At 41.3% G+C, this 12,989-nt stretch overlaps 1 protein-coding gene across 1 annotated transcript in view; it reads right to left on the reverse strand.

The window, feature by feature from the left end:
* Nucleotides 1-2,911: 2,911 nt before the first annotated feature.
* LOC100658115 (cytochrome P450 2J2-like) overlaps nt 2,912-12,989 on the reverse strand; it is a 41,863-nt gene continuing 31,785 nt past the window's right edge. The window contains exon 9 of the mRNA XM_003411152.4: nt 2,912-3,413. Coding sequence (XP_003411200.2) covers nt 3,235-3,413 — 179 coding nt within the window. The 3' untranslated portion in view covers nt 2,912-3,234. The remainder of the gene's footprint in view (nt 3,414-12,989) is intronic.

Raw genomic sequence — 12,989 nt, forward strand, 5'->3', positions numbered from 1 at the left:
TTTACACGTACCCTTGGCTGTGCGTGCACCTGTGTCTGCAGGACGGTTGTGGAGAGAAGATTCACACCTTGGCATGCCTTTCTATAAAATCTCTGCTGCCCTAGGGTGCCACAGAAGATGTCGAGCTTGTACACTATGTGCCAGGCACTATACGATGGAAGATAAAAAAGAAGGAGTAAGGGACCTGGGGCTTCCAAAATAGATGGGGGGAACAAGAGAGATACAAAAGTGTGTCCAACAAAATCTTTGTGTAGTGCTTGGACAAGAAAATAGCTCATATTTTAAGAGCCTCTTCAAATGTGCTTTGACAAAAGAGGCATCTTATGCAACCTGAAAATGCAGTTACTCACAATCATCTGTTCCCCAGGACTCTGGTTAATTGTGGTCACACCCTACATGACCCTGGGTCCAGTTCCACCCATTAGATAAGTCCCAGTGGTTTTACACTTATCCCACAGGTAGTGGACAAGTTCCTGGGCGTCTAGAATCATAGAAAATTTATAGCAGGAATTGAACTCAGAGATGACTTCAATAAAGTCCTTTTTACAGATGAGCAAAGTGAAGCACATAAATTATTTTGAACAATGTCCCAGTGAGTCAGAGGTGGCAAATTTTTCTTCTACTTGGGTGATCTGATTGAGAATAAAAAAGAAACGGAAGTCCAGGTCCCAGATGTTGAGGAAGTTCAAGGCCTGATTTGACTGGTTTTATTCTAGGGTCTCCTTTGGGCTGTTGTCTAGAGGTGCAACTTTCCAGCGGCTGAATAAGTACACATGGGTGAGGCTCTCACCTCCCATTCTTTCTTCTGCCAGGCAAGAAGGACCAAAGCCCCCTTCCACACATTGGTAGACTATTGTGGATTGACTTGTGTCTCCCAAAGAGATATGTTTAGGTCCTAACCACTGCATTTGTGCTGTGAATGTGACCTTGTCTGGGGAAATAGGGTTTTTCCTTGCCGATGTCGAAATCATAAAGAAGTCATACAGGAGTAGGGTGAGTCCTAGTCCTAATCCCTTCTGAGTGACATTTTGTAAGAGAAGGACAGACACTGAAACAGAGTCTCACACACAGGGGAAAGACAGATGACATGTGAAGGTACATCTACAAGCAGAAGTACACCAAGGATTTCCGGCAGCCACCAGATGCTAGCGGAGTGCCAGGGGACTGTTCCTGTCCCAAAGTCCCCACAAGGAATCAGCACAGCTGAGACCCTGATTTGGACTTCTGGCTTCTAGGATTGTGAAGCCATAAATTTCTGTTCTTTAAACATGCTGTCATTCCTTTTCTCTGTGTCCATTTCTCATGGTGTCAGGTGAAGTGGCTTTTCTCTGAATTGCAAACAACAGGGAAGTCCCATGGCCATGTGGGTTTTTCTTTTTTGTTGTTGTTGTTGTTGTCCTGATCTATTTAAATCACTCAGGTCTAATCATCATGGAAAAAAATACATTCTCATATGTCATCTGAGTGTATGGTTAGTCCAGTTTACCAGGTTTTTCTGTTCATTTGTGTTTGTTTGTTTGCATTTGGGTTAAGGTCAAAACTCCATGGAATATTAGGGCTCCCTGGCCTTCTATCTTATAGCCATTGTCTCACTTCAGTGACCACACACAGAGGGGTTGAATGGGATTCTGGAACTTCTGGTTCCCTGCTATGATACACTCAACTAGGGGCTAAAACCAAAAAACCAAACCCGTTGCCATCGAGTCATTTCTGATCCATAGCAACCCTACAGGACAGAGGAGAAACTCCCAATAGGGATTCCAAGGCTGTAAATCTTTATGGAGGCAGACTACCATAGTTTTCTCCCCTGGAGGGGTGGGTAGATTCAAACCACTGGCCTTTTGGGTAGCACCCATGTGCTTTAACCACTGCACTACCGGGGCTCCTTTAGGTAAGTTTAAGCTGGTAATACTTGCTATCCAAAGCTTACAATCTAGTTTCAAGAAAAGATGCACACCCACTCCATAGTTAAATCACAGTATGAAATGGCATGACAACAAATACCTGATGGAAGGCTTAAGGGAACAAGGTTGAGTGATTTCAGCTACCCTGAAAGACAGAAGGATCCCTGGTGGTGCAGTGGTTAAGCTTGTGGCTGATAACTCAAAGGTCAGCATTTTGAACTGACCAGCTCCACAGGGAAGAGATGTTGCAATCTGCTTCTGTAAAGATTACCATACTATACCCATTGCCATTGAGTCAATTCCGACTCATAACAACCCAAAAAGACAGAGTAGAACTGCTCCACAGGATTTTTTAATCTTTACAGAAGCAGATTGCCAGGTCTTTCTCCTGCAGGTGGTTGATGGGTTCAGACCTTTTGGTTGGCAGCTATGTGCTTTAACCACTGAGCCACCAGGGCTCCTCGGAAACCCTATGGGACAGTTCTACTTAGTCCTATGGGGCTTCTATAAGCTGGAATCGACACTATGACAATGAGTTAAAGACAGGAACTATACGCACAATTAGTCCCCAAACCTGTTCCCCAGGTTGGGTTAACTGTAGTCATACCCTACTTGGCCTGAGTTCAAGGCCAAGGGAGCATTTCCTTACGTAAACCATAAAAACTGAGTCAGCAACATGTGCTTACCCTGACTGTAAATCAGGAATAAGAAGTATTGCTGGCTTCCCCAAGGGTCATTCTGAGGACTACATGAGATAAAGCACACATCAGTAAAAACCAAAACCCGTTGCTAAGTCGATTCCAACTCATGGTGACTCCGTGTATGAGGGTAAAAGTGTATGCCATAGAGGGCTACTGAATGTAGAGCCTTTATGGCTACCCATTTTGGTCAGCCCAGGGTCCAACTTCTAACTCTTCTCAATGAACTGAGCTTTATCAACAAGCCAGAAGCTAACACATGTCTAAGGAAGAGAGAAGCAGACCACAGCTATAACTTTTCTGACATACTTTTGTGGTTTACAAACCACTTTATTTACATCCATCACTTCCTTTGATGCTTACAGCAACTCTTTTTAGGGGAGGAGTCATTATCCCCTTTTCATTTTCTGGGTGAAAAGGCAAATCCTTCAGAATGTAGATGATCTGCCTGAGGCGACATCAGAGGGGATGGCAGAGCTGGATCTGGATTCAGTTTCCTCTGAGTCCAATTCCTGCAATCTTTCCTCAGAGCCACTTCTGCTCTGTTCTCTCACTTCTGAGCAGGCACTAGGGTCTTCAGAACACATTCCATGTTTCTTCTGGCTTTTTCTCCTGCTCCTTTCCCAGCAGCATCACACTCGGGGAACAGCACAGAGGCGGTGGCTGACAGGGGAAATGGTGATCCCGATTCTGAACTTCAGGCTCAACTTTTCGTTGGCTGGGGGCCTGAAGGTAAATTTTTGTACAAGGGAAGTGATGAAAATAAACAGCTCAGACCTGGCCAACTGTTCTCCAATGCAAACCCGCTTTCCTGAAAGGCAAAGACATAAAATTGAATTCTCTTCCCTGGTGGAGGAGGTACCAGGCAGGGGCTGAAATCCTCTCCCCATCCTCTCAAACCTGAGCAGAAGGAGGACCTGCTAGATCACAAGGCTTTATTTACAGCGACTCATTTAAGTCTGACAACCACTGGGTAAGCTGAGGCACAGAAAGTCAGTCCAGGTCATAAACTCAAATGCCTTCAAGGATCAGGTAGGTGAAGCACAGGAGTGAAGGTGCAGGGTGTTGAACAAGGAGGCCTGGGTTGATCTAGAAAGTGGATGTCTAGCCTAAAGCCTTTCGAAGATTAACAACAATAACAAAAGCAGACAAAAAACAATAAAAAATTCTGCATTAAAATTTTCAGTCCCTGAAGGAAACGCTTAAAGATACAAACAAGTGACCATCAGAGCAGCAGTTCCAAAGTGTGAAGCATCCCTACTCGGTAGGATAGTGTCCCCCATATTTATGCCCTCCCCAGAAACTCAGAATGTGAGCTCTTTTTTTAATATGGTCATTGCAGACGTAATTAGTTAAGATGAGGTCATACTGGAGTAAAGTGGGCCCTCAATCCAACATGACTGGTGTCCTTATAAGACAAACACACAAGGAAAAACGCCACGTGACGATGGAGACAGACAGTGAAGTGCCAAGGATCACAGAAAATTAACACAAGCTGGGAGAGAAGCATGGAACAGACTCTCCCTCAGAGCCCTCCAGAATGAAATAACCTTGCCTAAACCCTGAGTTCGGACTTCTGGCTTCCAGAAATGTGAGAAAATTTTTTTTTTGTTTTGTGCCACACTTTTTATGTTTATGATACTTTGTCAAATCAGTCCTAAAAAATGAATACAGCATCTTTCCCCTATATCACAGTTTTCTTCTTAATTACTGGGGACCTTATTGATATGGATGGTCCTCTCCACCGGAACAGCCTCCCTGACTCTCACAGCAGTCCTCACACTCAGAGGTCCTTCCCAAATAAGGGCCTCTGCTTCTAATGTGGAGTTGATCCTTCTCTCCATAGTTCACAGGTGGCACCACCCTGTCCACCTCCCACTTCCTGATACAAGAGTAGAAAACTGGAAGCAGAAGGGTGGGGATGCAAGTCCACTCCTCCCACTTCCTAGCCATATGATTTGGGGTAAATTAAGTAATCTCTCTAGGCATTTAGAGAAAATGTGTGTGTGTGTGTGTGCTTACAATGAGAACTTTATTTTACAGATTGTATAGACTGGAAGCTGAATCCAAATAGACCAGATCATTTACTTATTTATAGAGCAAAATATTTACTTTAAAATGACACTTTGGTAATAATAAATATTCTAAGTGTAAAATAGCTTATCATTAATTTGATCTAGAAAGTCAGTATGACTGACTTGTTTCTCATAGTTCCATCAAAAGTATATTTAATTTTCAATGCAGAGAAGAATGCAATTTAAAAGATTACTTTTAAATAAAACTTTTTAGGTGGTAGCATCACCTAAATGGCTTCCTGTACATTACAATTCTTTACTTTCCATAATGTGCCTTTTATTTTGAAATACTCTCAAATGTACAGAAAATTTGCAAGAACAATACAAAGGACTTGTTTCCGCTGAATTATCTGAAATTAAGTTGACTACGTCATCTGTGAAATATTTAGTGTGCATTTCCTACAAACAAGGCATTCTCTAACATAACCACAACATGCCATCGAAGTCAGAAAATTAATATTGATGCATTACCACCATCTTTTCCTCAGATCCCATGCAAGATTTGCCATCTGTCCTAATAACAATCCTTTATTACAGAAGGATCCAGTTCAGAATCACACATTGCATTTAGCTGTTATGTCTCTTTAATCTTCTTCAGTCTAGAATAATTCTTCAGTTTCCCCTTAACTTTCATGACTTACACATTTTTTAAAAATAATTTTTATTGTGCTTTAAGTGAAAGTTTACAAATCAAGTCAGTCTGTCACATATAAGCTTATATACACCTTACAACATACTCCCATTTACTCTCCAATGAGTCAGCCCGCTCCCTCCTTCCAGTCTCTCCTTTCGTGACCCTTTTGCCAGTTTCTAACCCTCTCTACCCTCCCATCTCCCCTCCAGACAGGAGATGCCAACACAGTCTCAAGTGTCCACCTGATACAAGTAGCTCACTCTTCATCAGCATTTCTCTCCAACCCATTGTCCAGTCCCTTCCATGTCTGATGAGTTGTCTTCAGGAGTGGTTCCTGTCCTGGGCCAACAGAAGGTTTGGGGACCGTGACCGCCGGGATTCTTCTAGTCTCAGTCAGACCATTAAGTCTTGTCTTTTTATGAGAATTTGGGGTCTGCATCCCACTGTTCTCCTGCTCCCTCAGGGGTTCTCTGTTGTGCTCCCTGTCAGGGCAGTCATCAGTTGTGGCTGGGCACCATCTAGTTCTTCTGGTCTCAGGATGAGATAAGTCTCTTGGTTATGTGGCCCTTTCTGTCTCTTGGGCTCATAGTTACCATGTGACCTTGGTGTTCTTCATTCTCCTTTGATCCAGGTGGGTTGAGACCAATTGATGCATCTTAGATGGCCGCTTGTTAGCATTTAAGACCCCAGACGCCACACTTCAAAGTGGGATGCAGAATGTTTTCATAATAGAATTTATTTTGCCAGTTGACTTAGAAGTCCCCTTAAGCCATAGTCCCCAAACCCCCTGCCCTTGCTCCGCTGACCTTCGAAGCATTCATTTTATCCCAGAAACTTCTTTGCTTTTGGTCCAGCCCAGTTGAGCTGACCTTCCCTGTATTGAGTATTGTCCTTCCCTTCACCTAAAGTAGTTCTTATCTACTAACTAATCAATAAATAACCCTCTCCCACCCTCCCTCCCTCCCCCCTCTTGTAACCACAAAAGAATGTGTTCTTCTCAGTTTATACTATTTCTCAAGATCTTATAATAGTGGTCTTATACAATATTTGACCTTTTGCCTCTGACTAATTTCACTCAGCATAATGCCTTCCAGGTTCCTCCATGTTATGAAATGTTTCACTGATTCGTCACTGTTCTTTATCGATGCGTAGTATTCCATTGTGCGAATATACCATAATTTATTTAACCATTCATCCGTTGATGGACACCTTGGTTGCTTCCATCTTTTTGCTATTGTAAACAGAGCTGCAATAAACATGGGTGTGCATATATCTGTTCGTGTAAAGGCTCTTATTTCTCTAGGGCATACTCCGAGGAGCGGGATTTCTGGGTTGTATGGTAGTTCTATTTCTAACTTTTTAAGAAAACGCCAGATAGATTTCCAAAGTGGTTGTACCATTTTACATTCCCACCAGCAGTGTATAAGAGTTCCAATCTCTCTGTAGCCTCTCCAACATTTATTATTTTGTGTTTTTTGGGACTTATACATTTTTGAAGATTGTTGTTGGGTACCATCAAGTTGATTCCGATTCATAGTAACTTCAGGTGACAGAGTAGAACTCCCTCATGGGGTTTTCGTGGCTGTAATCTTTATGGGAGCAGATCTCCATGTTTTTCTCCTGTGGAGTGGCTGGGTGGATTTGAACCGCCAACCTTTGGGTTAGCAGCAAAGTGCTTATCCATTGCGCCACCAGAGTTCCCTTTTACAGTTGTTATTGTTGTTGTTAGGTGCCGTCGAGTTAGTTCTGACTCATAGCAAGCCTGTGTACCACAGAACAAAACACTGCCCGGTCCTGCTCCATCTTCACAATCCTTGTTACGCTTGAGCCCATTGTTGCAGCCACTGTGTCAATCCATCTCCTTGGGGATCTTCCTCTTTTCCGCTGATCCTGTACTTTATTAAGCACAATGTCCTTCTCCAGGGACTGATCCCTCCTGACAATATGTCCGAAGTATGTAAGACTCAGTCTCACCATCCTTGCTTTTAAGGTGCATTCTGGTTGTACTTCTTCCAAGACAGATTTGTTCGTTCTTTTGGAAAAAAAGTCTGTGGTATATTCAATATTCTTTGCCAAGATCACAATTTAAAGACATCAATTCTTCTTTGGTCTTCCTTGTTCATTGTCCAGCTTTCACATACATATGATGACATTGAAAATACCATGGCTTAGGTCAGGTGCACCGTAGTCTTCAAGGTGACATCTTTGCTTTTCAACGCTTTAAAGAGGTCCTTTGCAGCAGATTTGCCCAATGCAATGCGTCTTTTGATTTTTTGACTGCTGCTTCCATGGGTGTTGATTGTGGATCCAAATAAAATGAAATCCTTGAAAACTTCAATCTTTTCTCCATTTATCATCATGTAGCTAATTGGTCTAGGGAGGATTTTTGTTTATATTGAGGTGTAATGCATACTGAAGGCTGTGGTCTTTGATCTTCATTGTTAAGTGCTTCAAGTCCTCTTCATTTTCAGCAAGCAACTCTGTGTCATTTGTACAAAACAGATTGCTAGCCTTCCTCCAATCCTGAAGCCCCATTCCTCTTTATATAGTCCAGCTTCTCGGACAATTTGCTCAGCATAGAGACTGAATAGGTATCGTTGAAAGGATACAACCCTGATGCAAACCTTTCCTGACTTTAAACCACTCAGTATCCTCTTGTTCTGTCCTAATAACTACCTCTTGATCTATTTACAGGTTTCCCATGAGCACAGTTAAGTGTTCTGGAATTCCCATTCTTCGCAATGTTATCCAAAATTTTTTATTATGATCCACATATTTGAATGCCTTTGAATAGTCACCTTTTTACAGACATGTTGTAAAATGTCTCTCACGTTTCCTCATGATTAGATTCAGGTTGTTGGTTATGTATTTTTGGTAGGAATATCACCAAAGTGATGTTATGTTCTTACCGTTTGTTGCATTTTATCAGGTGGTGATAACTTTGATCACAGGTTCTCCCTTATAAGATTATTCTTTTCCCTTTTGTAATTAATACATATTTTGAGACTCTGCAAATAAAACATTACTCACTAGAACTTTCCTCCACTATTTTTAGCATCCATTTGTGTTTTCTGGCCCAATTACTTATTACTGTGATGGTTGCCAGATGGTGGTTTTCTAATTCCATCATTCCTTCCGCATTTATTAGTTGCCATTCTAGTATAAGGAAACCCTTGATCTCATTCGTATTTATTTATTTATAAGAGCATGGATTCAAAGATTCTTATTTTTAGTCAAAGAGTTATAATCTGTTACTATCACTATTTATTTTTTTCTTATTGAACTTTAGATGAAGGTTTACAGAACAAACTAGTTTCTCATCAAATAGTGCACAGATTGTTGTATGATATTGGTTAACAACCCCACGACATGTCAACACTCTCCCTTCTCAACCCTGGGTTCCCTATTACTACCTGTCCTATTCCCTCCTACCTTCCAGTCCCTTCCCCAGGGCTGGCATGCCTCTTTTAGTCTTGTTTTTTTCCATGGGACAGTTCAATCTTTGGCTGAAGGGTGAACCTCAGGAGTGGCCTCATTACTGAGCTGAGAGGGTGTCCGGGGGTCATACTCTCAGGGTTTCTCCAGTCTCTGTCAGGCCAGCAAGTCTGGTCTTTCTTTTTGAGTTGGAATTTTGTTCTACATTATTCCCCGGCTCTGTCTAGGACTCTCTGTTGTGATCCCTGTCAGAGCAGTCAGTGGTGGTAGCCAGGTACCATCTAGTTTTACTGGACTCAGTCTGGTGGAGGCCACGGTAGATGTGGTCCATTAGTTATCTGGACTATTCTTTCCCTTATGTCTGGTTTTCTTCATTCTTCCTCGCTCCCGAAGGGTTGAGACCAGTGGAATATTCTAGATGGTCACTCACAGGCTTTTAAGACCCCAGACACTACTCACCAAAGTAGAATGTAGAACATACTCTATAAACCCTGTATGCCAATTGAGCTAGAGGTTCCCTGAGACCATGGTCCCCACAGCCCTCAGCCCAGCAATTTGGTCCCTCAGGTCCATGTGTCTATGAAGCTACTGTGGCCTTGCCTTGTACAGGTTGTGCTGGCTTCCCCAGTATTGTGTACTGTCTTACCCTTCACCAAAATTACCACTTGTCTATGAAGTGTTTTTCCATTCCCACCCTTACCTTCCCTCATAACCATCAAATATTTTTTCTTTTTGTATGTAAACATTTTCATGAGTTTTTACAATAGTGGTCTCATACAATATTTGTCCTTTTGTGACTGACTTATTCGTTCAGCATAATCTCCTCCAGAAGCATCCATGTGATTAGATATTCACAGATTCGTTTTTCTTTAGCATTGCATAATACCCCATTGTGTGTATGTACCACAGTTTATCCATTCATCTGTTGATAGGCATCTAGGTTGTTTCCATCTTTTTGCTATTGTGAACTATGTTGCAATGAACATAGGTGTACATATATCTATTTATGTGATGACTCTTATTTCTCTAGGATATATTCCTAGGAGTGGGATTGCTGGATCAAATGGTATTTCTATTTCTGGCTTTCTAAGGGAGCACCATATTGTTTTCCAAAAAGGTTGTATCATTTTGCATTCCCACCAGGAGTGCATAAAAGTTCGGATCACCCCGCATCCTCTCCAACATCTGTTATTTTCTGTTTTATTGATTCATGCCAGTAATGCCGGAGTGAGATGGTATCTCATTGTGGTTTTGATCTGCACTGCTCTGATGGCTAGAGATCGTGAGTATTTCCTCATTTGTCTGTTCTTTGGTGAAGTGAAGTGTCCGTTCATTTCTTTTGCCTATTTTTTAATTGGATTGTTTGTCTTTTTGTTGTAGAGGTGTTGGATTTTCTTGTAGATTTTAGAGATTAGTCCTTTGTCTGATTTGTAATAAGATAGCCAATATCTTTTTCCCAGTCTGTAGGTGTTTTTACTCTTTTGGTGAAGTCCTTTGATGAGCATAAGTGTTTAATTTTTAGAAGATCCCAGTTATCTAGCTTATCCTCTGGAGCTTGTGTGTTGTTGATTGTGATTTGTATCCTGTTAATGCTGTGTATTAGGGCCTCTAGTGTTGATCCTGTTTTTTCTTCTATGAACTTCATGGTTTTTGGCTTTATATTTAGGTCTGTGATCCACTTTGAGTTACTTTTTGTATATGATTTGAGGTATGGGTCCCGTTTCATTTTTTTGCAGATGGACATCCGGTTTTGCCAGCACCATTTATTTAAAAACACTGTCTTTTCCCAATTTGATGGATTTGGGCCCTTGTTCAAGATCAAGTGACCATAAGTGGCTGGATTTACATCTGGGTTCTCTGTTCTGTTCCATTGGTCAATGTATCTGTCATTGTACCAGTACCAGGCTGTTGTGACTACCATAGCTGTATAGTAGGTTCTGAGGTCAGGTGGTGTGAATCCTCCTACTTTATTTTTCTTCTTCAATAGTATCACTATTTATTTTGATGCTCAGGATACTCCAGGTTTGGTCACTGGATGCCAATTCAAGCCAGTCGTTTCCTTATTTTTCCCCACAATAAAATGTTCTAGGCTCATCTTACATTTTCCTTTCCTAGTCTCTGTAAGCAGTCATTTTTCCAAAGCCCTGGTTCCTTCCAGTGGATAACGATAACTAAAAACTAAGATCTGGACTTTAGGTGTGCTCACTGATATCAGGGTCTTATTATGCCCAGGTCGTCTCAATGGACACAAATGGGGAATATATATATGTATGCATATTTTTTTTATAATGTGAGCACACATACAAATATATGTATGAACAACCATAGCTACATCCATCAATCCATCCATGATCCATTCATCCATCCATCCATCATCACCATCATCATCATCTATCTATATAAAACCTGAGTCACATCAGTAACCTCTGATTCCAATCCAACACAACAGAGTTCATTCTATTTTCTCCCCTTCCATATCCACATCTCCCTCCCATTACACTTAACATAACTTAACATATTTGCTTAGAAAGTCAGTCTCCCCAGTATATAGCTAATCTCCCATCACTGCCATGGTCACCCTGTGCAGACCCTCCTCATCTTGCCCAGGCTCCGACACCTGCTCTAAACTCCTACTGCCCCTCCCTGTGTGAATTCCCTCCTCACCCCACCTGTGCTACAACAGTCCCTGACAGCCACTACCACCACCTCTCTGGTAGATGTTTTTAATAGCTTATTTCCTCTCTTAGTAATACATATTCACTGTTATATATAAAAAAAAAAAAGGCGGAAAAAGACAAGTATAAAGAAGAAAATAAAAGGTGTTGTAAAAGACGTTTGTAATCCCATAATCCAGACAAAACTTTTGTTAACATTTTGACAATATTTCCTCATAGTCCTTATAAGGTTTTGCCTACAGAAAACTGGTCTCACTTACAAAACTAGTTTTATGCTCTGTAGTTACTTCTATGAGGAGCCCTGGTGGTGCAGTGGTTAATTGCTCGGCTGCTAACTGAAAGGTCGGCTGTTACTACCAGCCAGAGGCTCCATGAGAGAAAGACCTGGCAGTCTGTTCCCCTAAAGATTACAGCCTTTGAAACACTTTGGGACAGTTCTGCTCTCCTGTAGGGTCACTATGGGTCAGAACCAACTCGACAGCAATGGATTTGGTTTGGGTTTAGTTAATTCTATACACTGCTTTTGCTACTCTATTTTCCTGTGTAATTAAATATTCTTGGAACGACTTTATTGTATGTCTCTATTTTGTCCTCTGCTATAAAGGCCTGTTGAGGAAATAAAATTAGATGATATATGCAAAACTATTTGTAAATGTGCTCAAAATTATGTCATCATTACACTCTTTTTTTATTTCTCCCAAGTGTGTATCCAACTCATCTCTGTTCCCATCATCTTTATCTCTTTACCCATCACAAAAAGAATGATTAGCAAATTTGTTAAAATGGTGCTGAATCAATGTATTGTAAATGCTCAAGATTCTTCTAGAAGAATCCACATATTGTGACAAAAGAGAACCTAGAAGAATCCACATATTGTGACAAAACACATATTAAAATACTGGTTCCATCAGTAACCAACTGTGAATATGAGTAAACTATTCATTCTCAGGGCACTACACTTTCACCGCTCGTCAAGTAAGTGAAATAGTCTCTCTTCTATTTTATGTAGCTCAGCAAGGATCTCAATGAGACAGCAGGTCTGATTTTTTTTTTTTTTTTAAGCATGAACATGAGGATTATTTGATTACAAACCTTTGGTATAGATTCAAGGAACCTTGGACCTTCTCCCTGGTGCTTCCACTAACTGGCTATCACTACCCAACAAAGTCAGTTACCTCATTAGTAAAACGAGAGAGCTGACCTCAGTTTTTAGCAAAGATCTTTCTAACCTTCCTCTTATGAACTAATAATTTTATTTGAGAAATGAGAAACCAGATCTTGCCTCTCATGAAGCTGCCTGAGGTTTTGTTGGATCAAATGGGGAGGACTTACATGAGGAAAAGAAAATCTGAATTTGTGATAACAGCTCTGTAATCTGCCCTGATTATGCACATGTGGTAATCCCACACCCGGTCATCTTTTCCAAGAGAAGGGACCCAAAACAGCAGCTGTCAATGCCTCATGCCTGCAGGGAAGCTGTCTTTAGAAAAAGCTAGAACAAGAGTGAGGAAAAGCAACTGTCTGCCAATGTTGGAAGTGCACTGGAAATTATAGCCAGTTGTGTTGAC

Source organism: Loxodonta africana, chromosome 3 (assembly GCF_030014295.1).
Source record: "Loxodonta africana isolate mLoxAfr1 chromosome 3, mLoxAfr1.hap2, whole genome shotgun sequence".
NCBI lineage: Eukaryota > Metazoa > Chordata > Mammalia > Proboscidea > Elephantidae > Loxodonta > Loxodonta africana.